Source organism: Bufo bufo, chromosome 4 (genome assembly GCF_905171765.1).
Source record: "Bufo bufo chromosome 4, aBufBuf1.1, whole genome shotgun sequence".
In the NCBI taxonomy this organism is placed as follows: domain Eukaryota; kingdom Metazoa; phylum Chordata; class Amphibia; order Anura; family Bufonidae; genus Bufo; species Bufo bufo.
Window position 1 is genome coordinate 182,041,888 of NC_053392.1, and position 17,994 is coordinate 182,059,881.

General features: G+C 42.7%; 2 protein-coding genes across 2 annotated transcripts in view; one reads left to right on the forward strand and one right to left on the reverse strand.

The window, feature by feature from the left end:
- GFM1 (G elongation factor mitochondrial 1) overlaps positions 1 to 16,977 on the forward strand; it is a 37,778-nt gene extending 20,801 nt beyond the window's left edge. The window contains exons 13-18 of the mRNA XM_040428152.1: positions 91 to 173; positions 10,601 to 10,763; positions 11,154 to 11,298; positions 12,324 to 12,484; positions 14,546 to 14,599; positions 16,039 to 16,977. Coding sequence (XP_040284086.1) covers positions 91 to 173; positions 10,601 to 10,763; positions 11,154 to 11,298; positions 12,324 to 12,484; positions 14,546 to 14,599; positions 16,039 to 16,170 — 738 coding nt within the window. The 3' untranslated portion in view covers positions 16,171 to 16,977. The remainder of the gene's footprint in view (positions 1 to 90; positions 174 to 10,600; positions 10,764 to 11,153; positions 11,299 to 12,323; positions 12,485 to 14,545; positions 14,600 to 16,038) is intronic.
- LXN (latexin) lies at positions 39 to 8,472 on the reverse strand. The gene is made up of 6 exons (XM_040428153.1): positions 8,175 to 8,472; positions 7,969 to 8,031; positions 6,773 to 6,950; positions 6,559 to 6,695; positions 4,554 to 4,616; positions 39 to 335 (listed from the first exon to the last, which is right to left on the reverse strand). The coding sequence occupies exons 1-6, from the start codon at positions 8,304 to 8,306 to the stop codon at positions 228 to 230; spliced, it is 681 nt and encodes a 226-aa protein (XP_040284087.1). The 5' UTR covers positions 8,307 to 8,472; the 3' UTR covers positions 39 to 227.
- Positions 16,978 to 17,994: the final 1,017 nt, after the last annotated feature.

Sequence of the window (17,994 nt, forward strand, 5' to 3'; positions counted from 1 at the left end):
TAGTGTGAGAAGTAGACAAGTAAAATAGCATATTGTGATTGGTGAATATATTTATTAGTAAATGTTTTCCCTAATTATTTTATTCTTCAGCGGCTGGAAAGAGAATATGATTGTCCTTGTACTATGGGAAAACCTAAAGTTGCCTTCAGGGAGACCATTGCCAGATCTGTTCCGTGAGTATTGTGTGGTATATGCAATGTTCTGGATGTCTTCTGAGCTCGTGTATGTCAGCTGCTGTTCTTATCTGCGTTGATTTTTGGTAGACGTTGTTGATTTTTGACTCTTAACCCTTCTGATGGGTCCCATACAGTTTCTATCAACCATGGCTCAATGTTCTGGAATTCAGAATATTATTAGTACATTACATTATCTCGTACAATAACCCCTTCCCACACCTGGGCGTAACTGTACATCCAGGATGCGGGAGGGATGTATGGAGCATGCTTGCAAAGGGATCCCAAAATGAGCACGGCATCTGAGGGATTAGACAGGAAAAAAGTGGGCTCCCTTTGTCCTCCAAACGGAGCCCTCGCTACAAAATTGATAGCTTCCAGTTGGTTACTAAGGCAGCCTGGGGTGGTACAAGCGATTAGAAGATCGCATGTTCAAAATTTCAGTAAATTTTTAGCCAAAAATGCAACAAGTGGCCCAAAGGTGTCAGTAGCCTTTAACTTTTTTATTTTTTTGCATCTTCAAACTTGTTACCCCCCCCCCACCATGAGCCAGAACTGAGAGTGGCCATTCGGGCCAATTTGAGCATTCTTGTATTACAGGTGAAACTCGAAAAATTTGTATATTGTGCAAAGTTCATTTATTTCAGTAATGCAACTTAAAAGGTGAAACTAACATATGAGACTCATTACATACAAAGCGAGATATTTCAAGCCTTTATTTGTTATAATTTAGATGATTATGGCTTACAGCTTATGAAACCCCAAAGTCACAATTTTGAGGTACCCTTTGCTCAGGGGGTATGGACTAATTAGCCAACTAGATTCTAATTTTAAGCCTCATTAATGCAATTCCTTTTAATTTGCATTACTGAAATAAATGGACTTTTGCACGGGATTCGAATTTTTCGAGTTTCACCTGTATATGGGCAGTCACTCACGGGAATCGCCACCATGTGATACCAAATAAATGTGTGGCTGACTGCGGTTTCTCCATGGAAAGATCAGCTTTTTGCAGGTGGTGACGGGAACAAGAACTGCATTTTAAAATGGGTGGTCTACAGTGCCTGGAAAAAGTATTCATACCTCTTGAACTTTTCCAAATTTTTTCACTTTATACCCACAAGCTTAGGGCTCTTTCACACTTGCGTTATTGTCTTCCGGCATAGAGTTCCGTCGTCGGGACTCTATGCCGGAAGAATAGTGATCAGGATTATCCTAATGCATTCTGAATGGAGAGTAATCCGTTCAGGATGCATCAGGATGTCTTCAGTTCCGGTACGGAACGTTTTTTGGCCGGAGAAAATACCGCAGCATGCTGCGCTTTTTGCTCCGGCCAAAAATCCTGAAGACTTGCCGCAAGGCCGGATCCGGGATCAATGCCCATTGAAAGGCATTGATCCGGATCCGGCCTTAAGCTAAACGTCGTTTCGGCGCATTGCCGGACCCGACGTTTAGCTTTTTCTGAATAGTTACCATGGCTGCCGGGACGCTAAAGTCCTGACAGCCATGGTAAGTGTAGCGGGGAGCAGGGGAGCAGCATACTTACCGTCCGTGCGGCTCCCCGGGCGCTCCAGAGTGACGTCAGGGCGCCCCAAGCGCATGGATCACGTGATCACATGGATCACGTCATCCATGCGCATGGGGCGCTCTGACGTCATTCTGGAGCGCCCGGGGAGCCGCACGGACTGTAAGTATACCGCTCCCCCGATCCCCGCTCCTACTATGGCAACCAGGACTTTAATAGCGTCCTGGGTGCCATAGTAACACTGAAAGCATTTGGAAGACGGTTCCGTCTTCAAATGCTTTCAGTACACTTGCGTTGTTACGGATCCGGCAGGCACCTCCGGCAACGGAAGTGCATGCCGGATCCCAACAACGCAAGTGTGAAAGAGGCCTTAAATGTATTTTATTGGGATTTTATGTGATAGACCAACACAATGTGGCAAATATGTGTGAAGTGAAAAGAAAATGATACAAGGTTTTCAACATTTTTTTTTTATAAATAAAATTCTGGAAAGTGTGATGTGCATTTTTATTCAGCCCCTTCAAGTCAATACTTTATAGGACCACTTTTCGCCACAATGACATCTTTAAAGAGGACCTTTCACAGTTTTTTTTATTTTTTTTTTATTGTTTTAGTTTAGATAAATACCTTTCCTTGCTGATGCTGCCACCCTGCCTTTTTTTTTTTTATATCGCTCCCACACCCTGCTGTGCCCCCCTGCTGTTTTCCCTCTCAGTATGTTAATACTGAGCATCTGTACAGGGAGAAGGAGATGCCAGGGTTTCTCAATAGGCGTCTTGTACTCCCTGGCTGTGGCGCTCTCCAATGCGATTGGAGAAGGAGAACAGAGGGCGTAGGAGCGATATTTGAAAAAAAGGGCAGGGTGGCAGCATCAGCGGGGGGTACCCCACAAGGAAAGGTATTTATCTAAACTAAAAAAAACATGAAAGGTCCTTTAAGTCTTTTGGGGTATGTCTCTACCAGCGTTGCACATCTAGAGGCTGACATCCCTGCCCATATTTGCAAAATAGCTCAGGCTCGTTCAGATTCAGAGAGCGTCTGTGAACAGCAGTTCTCAAGTCTGGCCGCAGAGTCTCAATGGGATTTAGGTCTGGACTTTGACTGGGCCATTCTAACACCTGAATATGCTTTGATCTAAACTATTCCATTGTAGCTCTGGCTGTATGTTTAGGGTAGCTGTGCTGCTGGAAGGAGAACCTCTTCCTCAGTCTTTTACAGTCTCTACCAGGTTTTTCTCCAGGCATGCCCTGTATGTATCCTTCCATCTTCCCATCAACTCTGACCAGCTTCCCTGTTCCTGCTGAAAAAAAGCATGCCCACAGCATGATGCTGCCACCACCATGTTTCACAATGGGGTTGGTGTGTTCAGGGTGATGTGCAGTGTTAGTTTGCTGCCACACATAGCATTTTGAATTTAGGCCAAAAAGTTCAGTTTTGTCTCATCTTACCAGAGTACCTTCTTCTATGTTTGCTGTTTCCCCTACATAGCTTGTGGCAAACTACAAATGGGACTTCTTATGGCTAGCTTTCAAAAATAGCTATATTTTTTTTTTGCCACTTTCCATAAAGGCCAGATTTGTGGAGTACACGACTAACAGTTGTCCTGTGGACAGATTCTCCCAACTGAGCTGTGGATCTCTGCAGCTCCTCCAGAGTTACCATGGGCCTCTTGGCTGCTTCTCTAGTTAATGCTCTCCTTGCCTGGGCTGTCAGTTTAGGTGGGTTTTGGTAGGTTTGCATTTGTGCCATACTCCTACCATTTTTGGATGATAAACAGTGCTCCGTGGGATGTCCAGAGCTTGAGATTTTTTTTATTTTTATAACCTAACCCTGCTTTAGACTTTTCCACAACTTTATCCCTGACCTGTCTGATGTGTTCACCTTGGTTTTCATTATGCTGTTTGATCACTGATGTTCTGTAACAAACCTCTGAGGCCTTCACAGAACAGCTGTAGTTATACTGAGAATAAATTACACACAGGTAGACTCTATTTTCTAATTAGGTGAATTCTGGTCATGCTGGATTTTTTTTTTTTGTGATTTCAATGTACAGGGGGTTGAATACAATGTACCATGTATCATTTTCTTATCAATTCACACATATCCAATAAAATACCTTTGTTTGTGGGTGTAACGTGAAAAAAAATGTGGAAAAGTTCTAGGAGTATGAATACTTTTTCAAGGCACTGTATAATGAGAAGACCCCTTTACAAGCTTCAGAACTGCATTCATGGAATTGCTTTATACAAGTTCCTTTTAAGAAAAGCAGGATAGAATCCACTACATTTGACCCTCATGGTAAACTGTGTGGTCAAAAATCTACAGCATATCCTAGTTGTTAAAAGGCATCTGTCAGCAGATTTGTACCCATGACACTGGCTGACCTGTTACTTGTGCACTTGGCAGCTGAAGACACCTGTGTTGGACTCATGTAACTGTTCATATGTGCCCGCATTACTGAGGAAAATGATGTATGCAAATGAGCCTCTATGAGCAACGGAGGCATTGACATTACACATTGAGACTCTGCTCTATCTGCAACTGCTGCACCCTTTCCACTTTGACAGGGCCAGGCAGTGTAAACATGATCACACCTGGACCTGTCTATCAAAGTGCAGAGGGCATGGCCGTTGCAGAGAGGGCAGAGCCTCTATAAGTAACGGCAACACCCCATTGCTCCTAGAGACTCATTTGCATATGTTAAAACATCATTTTTCTCAGCAATGTGGACACATATGAACATGGGGCCAACACAGATGTCTTCAGCTGCCAAGCGCACATGTAACAGGTCAGCCAGTTGCATAAGTACAAATCTGCTGACAGATGTGCTTTAAAGAGTTACTTCACACTTTTACCTGTGAAACCATCTCGTGGATCAGCATGTTGTACTGGAATTCCAGGGCAGCATCGTCCCTTTTCTGCAAGTTTTAACAACTGTGTTAGATCAGGTTTGTCATCAGTATGTGGATTACCATCCTATAATCTGTTCTCAGTTATGCAGTTTATTGGTCAGCAGCAGAATTATATCATGTACTCCGCTATCTCCGGACCATAGAGAATGATTGGAGCGGCTGGGTGCATGCTTGACCTGATGCTCCTTAAGATCGGAGTAACAGGATTTCTCTTCTCGGGATCGTAGGGGGTCCCAGTGGTTGGACCCCCAGCAATCTGTTAGTTATCCCCTAAACTTGGCCCCCCCATAAAGGGCGCCTCAGGCAAGGTGGACACAACCTTTTATATGAAAGTGCTTGGAAATCTTAGCATAAATGTACGATGTATGTACTGGCTACATTGCATATACTATAGCTATTCAGTTAAGCCAACTTAACCTAAAACTCCTACTGCTGTTTAGTGAGTCATTATGTCATACCCACAATGATTGTGGATAAATTAGTGGCATGTGGTTATAGGAAGGCAGACAGGTGGCTCAGTGGTCAGCACTGGTGCCTTGCAGCGCTGGAGTCCTAGGTTTGAATCCAACCAAGGACATCATCTGCATGGAGTGTGTATGTTCTCCCTGAGTTGTTTGGGTTTCTTCCGGTTTTCTTCGACACTCCAAAGACATACTGATAGGGAACTTAGATTGTGAGCTACACTGGGAACAGTAAGTGATGATAATGTCTGTAAAGCGCTAAGGACTATGTCAATGATATATAAGTGAGTAAAATAAATACATTTAAAAAAGTTAAAAAAAAGAGTATACAAGAAGGTCAAAAAAGATGAAGAAAATTTTAATTTCAAAATACGAAAGACATTCTCAGATTAAAAGTATTGCGTCTAAGTACTGTAGTATGTTGCAATATGATTCTTCTGGAAAGGAATATGTGGGGCAGACAACAAGGGGAATTAAAAATCATTTGAATGAACACAGGTCTAGTATAAGACGTTAGAAGGAGAAAAAAAGGTAACTTGAAGGTGGATGACCGAAAATTCAGAGGAATGACAGTAGCTTGCCATTTTTTGGAATTGGCACATCAGTTTTATCATCTTAAATGGAAGGTGTTGTCAATGGTAGAGGAAAAGGAAAATGAAGATGATAGTAGGAGGTTATCGCAGAGGGAGACATACTGACATGGCGGGGAGGAGGCCAGGAAGATGTTTGGCTCGGGGTCCTCTGGACATTGGAATTTACCAATGTAACCAGTGATTTTGTATGAAATAGAAAGACATGAAGATGTTTCATCTGAGTCATGAGTTTGACATAATGACTCGCTAAACGGCAGAATCCATTTTATTGTTGAAGTCTGCATGATGGAATCACTGATTTGGAAGAGTGTGGAGCCCCTCGTGTGCACTTATTGAGGTGTAGCTCTATTTTGGACTGTTCCATTACTTATGCTAAGATTCCACTGATACTCCTGGAGGGTAACTGGATGAGGGCATTCCTGGCAATCTATTGCATCAAGTTAGGGTAGCAGTGCTGTGGCAGTATAAGCACCAGTCGACCTTGCCCAGGAATTTTTTGCATCAGCTTATTACATAGGCCAATGCAAAGTGAATGGCGGAGAAATGATTGCTACTGCAGCCGTTCTTCCATCATTCCATTCTAATGATTATAATCGTGCAGCTTTCTAACCCTCGTCCTCCGTAGTGCGTGTGCCAGGGTACTGCAGCTTAGCTCCCATTCAGGTGAATAGCAGTGCCCTGGAAACTACACCATTGACTGAGCCTTCTGTCCGCAGTAAGGATTCTGGTGCCAGCAGGTGCCTGAAACCTCCTGAGCAGAGGAGATTCTGGCTGTCTTAACCCCCATCAATTTAATATTCATGACCTATCCAGAGGATGGGTCATCAATATTGAAGTCCCAGAAAATCCCTTTAAGTCTTTGACTAAAGCATTTAGTGTGTTAGTTGTACTTACCACCTGTTTAACGCTTTTAATGACGGCCATCCTGTAGAATGTCTGTTCTGTAGAGTTTTGCCACTTGACAAAATCACAAGCGGCCAGCGCCAGGTGCAGTATGGGCTCCATGTCGGGTGCAACGTTGCCGTATTTGTCTGTAATATCAAATAGCGATGATACGTCAGTGGGCTATGTATAGTTATAATTCTCATCAGTTAAAGGCCCAAATTACCTGGAATGTCCTCGGCAAACAGTGTTTCTGAGCGACTCTTCATCCTGTTGTAAAATTCTTTGTCTTTTGACTCGGTGTAGTTCTTTGGCTCGGCCTGTAGTGTGTATGTCACATTAGGAGCAGTTTGCTGCTTATTTGTGTAGTAGAGGACCTCAACCATACAGTTTATGGGCGGTTCCTGAGGAGAAAAACCTCTACTGATGACTCTTAAATATTCATCTCTGCAATATGTCACTGAGTCATGCTCTATGGCTGGATGACTTACCTCCTGCTGTCCGGGGCACTCTGGACCACTGCCGCCTGGTTCATCACTCGGCGTGGCTCTTAGGGGGGCAAGCTGATGGCACTGGGGTGGGGGAGCCCTGAAGGCACTAGGGGAACGGAGCTGATGGCACTGGGGGAAACTGATGCACTTGGACTGATCACACAGGGGGGAACGAAGGGTGTTTGGGACTGATGGCAGGGGCTCTGAGTTTTTATAAAGGCAAACAGTCTATGAATTCATTTTTTCTTATTAGAGTACTCGATTATTCGTAAAAATAATCGGTAGAATACTCTATTACTAAAATAATTGTTTACTGCAGCCCTAATGCCATCGCTCTTCCCTATATAGACTCGTTGTTTCCCTTGTTTACACAGCATTTACACTACCAGATCATCGCTAACCAGCATTACTAGTAACGCTGGTTAGCGATGGTCGTTTCAGTTGTCGGCCATTGTAAAGGGCCCATTACTTCAAGAAAACCCCTTAAAGCATCACTAATTTTTCACAAAGCTTGATGTATCAGAGACATATCAACAGCTGTGATTGGTGGGGGTCTGATCACTAAGACCCCCACTGAATCAGGGGAGAGAAGTGCCCATGTCCTCATTGGTGAGGACAAGATCGAGACGGGCCCATAGATTTTTACAGAGCTCTTCTCGTACAGCCAGGAGCGAGAGCGCAATATGTGCGCACTTCTCTCCCCTCGTTCTAGTGATCAGAGGTGGTGTCTGCATTCAGACCCCCACCAATCACAACTTTTGATATCTCTCTATGATTGTGAAAACTTAGTGACGCTTTGACTGCTAGTTTTGGTAGTCTAACTGGTTAGACTGGTAGAACTTAAAAATGTAGAACAGATAATCATGGCGTATATATGTGATATGTACTCATTAACCTGTTTATCTAGTGAAACTAAAAACTGTACACTGACCTCATTCAGGGCATCTTTTATGGCAAATTCCAAGTAATATTTGTTGCCTTCTCCTTCAATGCTCTGTTAAAATAATAGGAATATAATTCTTCTGTAAGAATCTTAACGTTTCTCAAGGTGTATCTACAAATGTTAGCAGACTCTGAGCTATACAGAGATATCAAGTGTCGTGCTATGTACTTCTAGCCCAATGCTGTCAGTCTTACCTCCTTGTAAGCACTTGTCACGTCCTGCTGTTCAAAAAGCCGGTGTGGCCCCCCTAGTGAGTAGTTAATGCAGTTCACAGCCACAGCTGCCGCTCTGGAGGTCGGGTATTCACTTGGTTTTAGAACTTCCATTGTACTTCTCGTCTAGACCAGAGGTAAGACACGATGCACTGCAGGGCTGCTTCACAGTGACGGTTGCTCTACTGTGTAATAAATGGTATTGCAAAATCCTCGTTCAGCACTTGTATAGGGTAGAGTAGCTGCAATCAGGAAGCTCCCTGGCCTGACATCACAGGAAGGTGGGAAGGGCTTGTCTTCTCTGAACTCTGGACTTCTGAAGACTGCCAGCTTCCAGCCTGCATCCTGCAAATGGCAGGTCCTTCTTCAAATGAACAATACAGTGAAGAAAAAAATGTTTAAACCTTTTTGGCTTTTCTTTTCATTTGAACAAATTAAACCGTTGAGCAGCTTGGTCAGTTCTGTATATCGATTGTCTTGCACTGATCCTGAGCTTCAGCTGTGTTATATCCCAGAGCAGCATTCACAATTCTGCAGGTCTCAATAACAAAACATTTGTAATGTGCTGTTCTCACAAGGGAATCAAAGCGCAGTTCCAGAGTAAACTGATCAGCGTGTTCTAATGCCCTGTGTAGACCATGTGAAACCTGCCCTCAAGAACCAAACTGAACTGGTGCGTTTTGATTCTTGATGAAAATATGTCCTAGGATGATGTCTGTTCGGTCCAGGTAATGAGATCCAGAGAGTGGCGGCTTTGTGGCTCCAAATGTCTTATGTTGGGTCCTGGGTTATGACAGTCTAGTATGACGGCTGATCTGAGAGGACGGCAAGGGGTGTGGGGTATCAGTAGTTCTTTCAAGTAACTAGGTCAAGAAGCAAATTTAAAAGGGTATTCTGTATTTTTGGGTAGTTATTGCATTTTTGACTAACTGAAGGTGCCTTATTGCTTTGTCTGGAATGCCTATATATAGGGCATTATAGCAGTCCAGTCATGAGGTTATGAAGACCAGTGTGGATAGATCTTCTGGAAGAATTGGATTCCTCTGGTAAAAGTATGGAGATTACCTAGTGGTAGATACCTGCTTCCAGAAATACATTCCCCACCAACAGCTACACCCAAATTACTTACATGGACTGAGCTTTGAAAGAATTGTGTTTCCCAGTTACAGATGTGTTGAATGTACAAGTTGCAATTTTGCTGGTAGGCTTTGACCATCTGACTAAACAGGGATATATGGCTGGAGATGGGTCATCATATGTAGTGGTGTGCCAGACCGGGACTCTGGGTGGTAATGGTAGCATGCAAGCTCCAAACAATATTGGACTGAACCCTGTGGTAGTTCATACTTTGAGGGAGCTGATGCAGAAGATAAGTTGAGAGATACTGTTTGTGGTCTTCCAGAAAGAAACAAAACCACTTAATAACTGTGCTATCAATGCTGTAAAACTCCTTAAAGAGGACTTGTCACTAGTCCTGACGTCTGTTGTAGTAAATAATTGTATTTGACATGAAATACATAAAAATGACAATTCTGAAGCATTTATTATTAAGACTCTCTGTAGTGCTGTTCCTCTTATTTCTGCTAGAAGTTTTATGAATAAAAATACAACTGGGTGGTACCAGTGGGTGGGGGGGGGGGTGGAGGGGGGGGGGTGTCCCTGCACATTCTGACATTATCCAATCAGTGCTGCCAGTTATCAAAATATGTCTAGATCAGGGGTGCACAACCTTCGGTCGTCCATACCATTCTGTGCGGCGCCTAACCATCTGGTAACAGACATGTATGTCTATGTCTTGTGGCTGCTCACATGCATCTTTCATGTATTATCCCATTAGATGGGTGTACTAGAAGTGTAACTAGACATTTATGATATGTACTGTATGTTCAATATGCCATAAATATAGTTTTTAAGTTGGTAATACCCCTTTAAATCTTATTTTCGGCCCTTGGAATTGGTTCAGGCTGACAATGTGGCCCCCAACCAAGAAAGGTTGTGTTCCCCTGATCCAGATGCTCCAGAATTGTTGTCACATGGAGAATGCAAGTAGTTTCTAAGGGCTCATTCAGACGACTGTATGTTTGTGTCCGATTGCACGTCTGATGCGGACCCATTCATTTCAACGGGGCCGCAAAAAGATGCGAACAGCACGCTGTGTGCCGTCCGCGTCCGTACTTTCATTCCACGGCCCCGCAAAAAAGGCCATAAAATGAATACGGTCATCTGAATGAGCCCTAAATCAGATATGTCAGGAGAGGTGACAGCTCCCCTTTATGTCTATGTATGTAATCAAATGTCAAGGCCGACTGTGTCATTTACCTGAAGAGTTATGACAGCTGTTCTCACCTTTCTGTAGACTCCACCTGCACCCTTTCTGGGAGATCTTTGATAATGATCTTTATTTTCAGGTTTGATTTCACTCATAAGAAGCAGTCTGGTGGGGCAGGCCAGTACGGTAAAGTCATTGGGTTTATCGAGCCGCTGGAACCTGAGAATTACACAAAGGTGGAGTTTGAAGACCGAACTGTAGGAACAAATGTCCCGAAACCGTTAATCCCTGCTGTGGAGAAGGTGAGCTACTGACCTTTGTACCATCACATCACATTTTTTCCCATTCGTTGAACGTATTTAAAAAAAAAAAAAAAAAAAGGATGCCGTTCACCATAGAGTTGCATTGTAAAAAACAATAGTATAGTATGTTTTTTTATTTTTTTATTTTACCAGACTCTTTTTTTTTTTTTTTTTTTTTTACCGTGTGGTGTGCTACGTTTTTTTTGTATCCTCTTCTCTTTTTTTTTTTTTTTTTTAACATATTTGTCAAACGGAGGCATAAAACATGATGCGAACTATGCCCACTCGCATAGTAAGATATTAGTATGGAACCCTTATGAAGAAATACAAACTGTATAGTTCTGCAGCATGCATATACCATGCTTATGGTATGTTTTCTGTCTCTTGAAGGGTTTCCGTGATTCCAGTGAGAAAGGGCCTCTGACGGGACACAAGATTTCTGGCATACGCTTTGTCCTGGTAGATGGTGCACATCACATTGTGGATTCCAATGAAATGTCCTTCATCAGAGCGGGAGAAGGAGCCTTAAAACAAGGTGCTTCAGTCTTATCACCCTAACTGACTGTATTCATAAGGTCTGGCTCTCTTTAGTATGTTACAGAAGCCTCTTTTCAATCTACTACTGGATGTACTGTTTGGTAGTCAGCACTGGAGTCGCCCTGCTGATCATCTTGTAGGAGACATACTTATCTTCTACGTTTCTGCACTGGTCTCTGCTGGGAGCTGGGGGGGGGGGGGGGGGGTACACATGCCAAGGAGACCCTTCCATTCACCTTCATTGGATCAGTGAGGTTTCTGGCAATTATTTCTGAAGTGAGGCGTGGACCTCTACTGCTGTATATGGCAGTAACAGGAGAATGACTTTAATATGACTGCTGCCGGTATAAGTAAAACCTGTTAACACTGGCACTTTACTTTCTAGTGCACCTGTCAGCAGATTTGTATCTATGAAACTGGCTGTCCTGTTACATGTGCGCTTGCAGCTGAAGACATCTGTGTTGGTCCCATGTTCTTATGTGCCCACATTAATTAGAAAAATGAAGTTTTAATATATGCAAATGAACCTCTAGTAGCAACAAGGGCGTTACCATTACTCCTAGAGGCTCTGCTCTCTCTGCAGCTGCTGCACCCTCTCTACTTTGACAGGGTCAGGCTGTGAAAGCGTCATTGTGCCTGGCCCTGTCAATCAATCTACAGAGGGCACAGCAGTTGCAGAGAGAGCTGAGTCTTTAGGAGCAACAGCAACGCCCCCATTGCTCCTAGAGGCTCATTTGCATATATTAAAACATAATTTTTCTCAGCAATGCAGGCACATATGAACATGAGGCCAACACAGATGTCTTCAGCTGCCAAGTGCACATGTAACACATCAGCCAGTTTCATAGGTACAAATCTTTTGATAGATGCCCGTTAATTTAAAAGGTCAGGCTTTGCTATAGGATCTCTATATTTCTCGCAACTAAACCTTGTTTTAGCGCTTACGATACTCTTTCTTATGACATTTTGTGGAACAGATATTTGACAGTTTGTAACTGTAACTTGCATTTTATTTTGGGCCAGCTTTGGAGCAAGCAACGATTACCATCCTGGAACCAATAATGTCTGTAGAGGTCAATGCACCGAATGAATTCCAAGGTCCTGTGATTGCTGGCATTAACCGAAGACATGGTGTGATTACTGGTCAGGACGGGTCTGAGGACTACTTTACACTTTATGCTAATGTAAGTACATTAAAGTGGATGTCAACGAAAAAGTATGTTTGTCACGGCTCGGCTTGGTGTACATAAATTGAAAAGGTATAGTCACCTCCCAGAGCTCCCATTCCAATGCCGCCCAGTCCTCTGATTCCTGCTGCAGGGACCACACGACCACATATCTCCTATAGCCAGTGATTGGCTGCAGCAGTCGCATGTCCCTATGATGTCATTGCTGGAGCAGGAAGTAGAGAACAGTGGGTAGTCAAGCAGAACCGGAGCGGGAGGGATCAGAGGGTGATTATGCTTTTTGTTTTTTTGTGACTTTATTTTTATTTATTTATATATTTTTATCACCACTTCCCTACTTTATTGCCTCTAGGCTCTTGGTTATGTTTGGTTAGTGTGTTTTTACATTAGCACAAAACTTTCCATTGTTTACAAGTTTTATTCCATTGCAACTTCGCCTCAGGAGCTTTACTGTTAACTATTTTGTGTCAGGAGCTCTGGTGGTGGCGTCTTGTAGACAAATAAATCTGTATATATTGTTGAGAAATCTTTTAAAGGGGTTTTCCAGAAATAAAAAAAAATGAAAATACATATTTATTTTATAATAAATATAGTCACAAATACCTTTCATTACTTAGAATGGCTCGTTTTGTCTGGGAAGCAATCATTAGGAGAAATAAAATGGCCGCCGTCCTATCAGTACACACAAAACCTGTCCTAATCACACAGGACAAGTTACTTCACCACAATGAGCCACAGTGCTGCCTCATCCTCCTCTCTGCTCTGCTTGTCAGGAATCATGATCCTGAATACAGGTGAATCTCTGTGGGAATGGAGATGATGAGGAGACATGAGAGGAGGGTGAGGTGTGGCTAATGAGCAGCAGCTCTTGTATGCAGTCTCCATTACCACAGAAACACATTACCACAGCCTATCCTATCCATCCTCTCTGTACTTCATGTCTCCTCATGAACTAAATTCCCCAGAGATTCAGCTAAAGTTCTTATCATCTGTATTCAGGATCATAATCCCTGACAAGTAGAGCAGAGAGGAGGATGAGGCGGCTCTTTACCTCAGTGTTGTGAAGTAACTTGTCCTCATGTGTGATCAGGACAGGTTTTGTGTGAACTAATGGAACAGTGGCCATTTTGTTTCCCCTGATGATTGCTGCTCAGACAAAACGAGCCATTATAAATAATGAAAGGTATTTGAGAATATATTTATAATAAAGTAATATATAAGTATTTTCATTTTCTTAATTCCCGGAGACCCCCTTTAATATACTTCTTGCAGTCTTTCTGAGTTTGCATCATAGTACATTAATCTGTATATATTGAATTGTAGGCGCATCTTGCTGAAAGTTGGGGACCACCCCCACTATTATGCCCCTTTGTTCAAAGTGGTAGCTCTGGTGCTAGAAGCTGCGGTGAATAGCTGTTTGGTGAGGGAGTCAGACCCTCACCGATCTGACATTTATGAACTAACCTGAGGATAGATCCTTAGTATCTGGAGCCCAAAAAACGCCATGAAAGTTTCAGTCCTGCGAGAACTGAGCATTCCAAAACCATGCCGCATGTTACCTCAGTCACAGTGGGATCGCGACATGTGGCCGTACCCTAAAACATATTTATGGGAATGCTCACAATAAAGTTTCTATTTATGTATATCGCTATATATACACTGTATATCCTGTGGCAGCCACTTCAGGGACGGTTAAGGCTGCCTCCCTCATTGAATTTGGGGTGTAGTTGCCACATGTTCACACGTGGCAAAATAGTTGCAGATGAATGGGGCTTTACAATGCCTCCATTATTGCCATCTTTCCCTGTGTGGAACTACCATGCTGCAACTTTACTCTGTGAATGTGCCCTTGATGCACGCATTTATGAACCACAAGTTAAAGTTGTTCTGCATTTGGTCAATGTCACTGGGCCAGATTATCTGTCCAGCATTTGTGGTGACCCCGCACAATAATTTAGCTTCACATAAATACAGCCATTGCAAAAAATCTTTGGCGTTGTGGTTCTTTACTGTCCATCGAAATGGCTGGGGTTACATTTTGTGTCTTTATATTTTTAGGTTCCTCTCAATGATATGTTTGGCTATGCAAGCGAGCTGCGATCCAGTACAGAGGTATGTATACTCGCATAGTATTTCTCCTCTTGACAGCTAGTGCTGCAGGATCTAAGCACTGTCCTTCAAGATTATAAGCTAGAACCCCCTATGACGGGATCAGCAACCTCCGGCACTCCAGCTGTTCTGAGACTACAACTCCCAGAATTACAAGAACAGCCGAACAAGTGTGCATGCTGGGAGCTGTAGTTTTACAGCACCTGGAGTGCCGAAGGTTGCTGACCATAGCCCTATGATTATAAACTGACCATACACTTAAGATGGCTGTTTATCTTTGGCGCACAGCTTTCTCACCAAGCCATGCATGCTTGGACTGTACATCATGTATATGCTTATTTATTGGGGACGGAGACTAGCTGCTGCAGACACCTTTAACACAGGCTTATTTCTTGGCACCACTAACAGTTGGGTATTGAGATACAACATGCCCAAGCCTTGTTTCCTGAGACTTCTGTTGTCGGGGCATAGTCAGGACATCACCATGCATATTTTTGGATACGGCAACATTAAAGGGTTGTCCAGGAATACAGATATTAAGGGATTATCTCCGTTCAGCACATGGCCTTTATCATGTAGAGAAAGTTAATACCAGGCACTTACTAATGTATTATTATTGTCCATATTGCCTCCTTTGGCTGGATTCATTTTCCATCACATTATACACTTCTCGTAGCCATGGTTTCAACCACCCTGTAAGCCAGCAGAGGTGGTTGTGCTCGCACACTATAGAAGCTGGCCTATTCGTGCTCCCATGGTCCCGGCTACTAGAGAGGCTGATGCCTTTTCCTATGGTGTGCAAGCACGGCCACTGCTGCTGGATTGCAGGGTGGTCATAACCCCTGGATACAAGCAGCGTATAATATGATGGAAGAACGAATGAAGCTAGCTAAGGAGGCAATATGGAGAATCACAATACATTAGTAAGTGCCTTGTATTAATTTTGTCTACATGATAAATGCTACTTGCTGAAGTGCGACAACCCCTTTAAGGCATCCTTTTGGGTTTCCAAGTTTTCAGCTCTTCATATAGAGGATAAAGGGTCTTCAATAGTTGATACTTTTTAGTTGCTAATTGGGATAACAATATAATAGCTCTGTTGTTCTTTTGATAGGCTTAAATCAGGCCACCTCCGGAACTCTAGCTGTTGTGAAACACATTGTGACATTTCTATACCTTTCACAAAGCGGAACTAAAAATTGAAATCTACTATGTCGTAGTCACTTCACATTTACTGCTCAGTGCATTGAATATTCAGTGCTAAGCTCATAGAACCCCTTTAATATAAATGTTACTGCAGCATGATTTTGTCTTCTGGCTCTTCATCAAGTTTTCCATATATGAAATGCTTGTACATGTGTAAATCCCACCCTTCATGTGAAGAATGTCACAGTTAATTAGTCTGCAGTAAAGTTATCATTTTGTGGCTTTTTTTGTTTTAGGGAAAGGGTGAATACACAATGGAGTACCTCAAATACCAGCCCTGTTCACCTAATGCTCAAGAAGAATTGGTCACCAAATATCTGGAAGCCACAGGCCAACTACCAGTGAAGAAGGGAAAGTACAAGAGTTGACCTCCTTTCTTACAATGACCCTTATAGACATTTGAGCCGTCTTGATCTGCTTTTTATTCCATGAAAATATTCCCACCGATTTATATTTATACTGTCTCTATATGTACATTCTTTCCCCTTCTGGAATGTGGTTACAGCAGACACTGGCGAATCAATGCTGGTTTTTGTGAAACCCCTTGGACTCAAGGTTTTGTCACCTGCGAAGCCAGAGCGGATCGGATACATGCAGAAGTCGATAATTTGCTGCACTATTTGGATTTGTGAAACGGAAGTTTTCATCTTATCTATTCTCACTGGCTTTCTGACTACTGCCTGAACTTCATGGATGGATATACATGTGGTTTATTATCGAAATGCCCATTTAGACAGAGGGGTGTGTTTCACTAATGTGGAGATTAAAGGGGTTGTTCCATCTCAACATATATTTGGCAAATTGCTAGGATGTGCTGTAGATGTCAGCGGTAGGTCCCACCTCTGAGACCTGCTTCTGGCTCCAGAACTGGGCTCTCTTAAGTGCAGGTGGAACAGCCACACATGCTGAACCATCCTCCATTCACTGCTATCTCACTTCTGAAAATAGCTCTGTGTGCTTGCTTGGCGATTTTCAGAAGTCCAGTGAATGGAGAGAACACTGTGCATGCGCAGTGTGCTCTCCTTCACTTTAGGGGCCCTGTTATGGACATAGGATCTGCACATATCCAACATCGGTAGAGTTAGCATAGCCCCTTTAACGTTCATATGGGTGGACAGAAAAAAATCCTGCTATAGTCCAACAATAGTCCGCCAGGGAATAAAATGCGTCACTCGTTTGGGATGAGTTATTAATTCTAAAATGGCTATGACTATAATATCCCTCTCATGTACAAAACATTTCCCCTTAGAAAAAATCTAATTGAGTAAACATATTGGTTTCTAACTAAGGTGTAGACTTCAATCTTACTCCTTCCAGGGGGTTTGACACACAGCATTTCCTGTCTCTTGAAAGGCACGCCTGCCTAGGTATGAAGAGACACAGTAGTGGCAGTGTATCACTGTATATGGAGGTAGATGTATAGTTTAGGACTATACACCTGTGGTATTTTCTTGTCACCTGGTCCTCCTAGATGGATGTAGTGAAATAGTAAGAATATGCATATTTTCTATTTTATTTTTTAAGTTTTTGCAAAAAACAGCACAGAGATTTGTGCCCAGTAGTACTAAGAGTAGTAGTGGCCTAAGAAGGAAAAGATAGATGGTCATAGGGTAGGTGATGAGGTAACAAGATTCATCTTAAAGAACTGAGGAACAGTCCTAAGCAGTTTAGGATAGTCCTTGTCACAGCTGGCATGTAGACTGGGAAATAATCAATCTGTAGACACATCAGAGACCTAATGGAAACCAGAAGCTGCTGATTAAAATTAAAATTGGTTGTGACTTTCCTGAGAAAAAACTTTTTCATTCTTTATCCAAATGAGGCCTTAGCCCCTTGGTGCACCTAAACGTTTCAGTGCTGGCCGCGCCCCTCATTTGTATAAAGACTTTTTTTATTTTATTTTTTTCGGTAGTGCCGCAACCGATTTTCACAAGAAAAGTAATTTTAATCAGCAGGATCAACCCCATCAAGCAGTATCTCTGGTTTAGTCGGCCAGTTTCCAGTAGTATTTGTCAAAATGCCATACACCTTTGGCATCCCTTTGGGATGATATGGATTTATGCACAAATTGGTCATAAAATGTGATCTGATCTTCATCTAAGTCACAACAATAGACAATCACAGTCTACTTAAACTAAACACACACAAAAAATTTAATGTTACCATGTTTTTATTGAACACACCATGTAAAC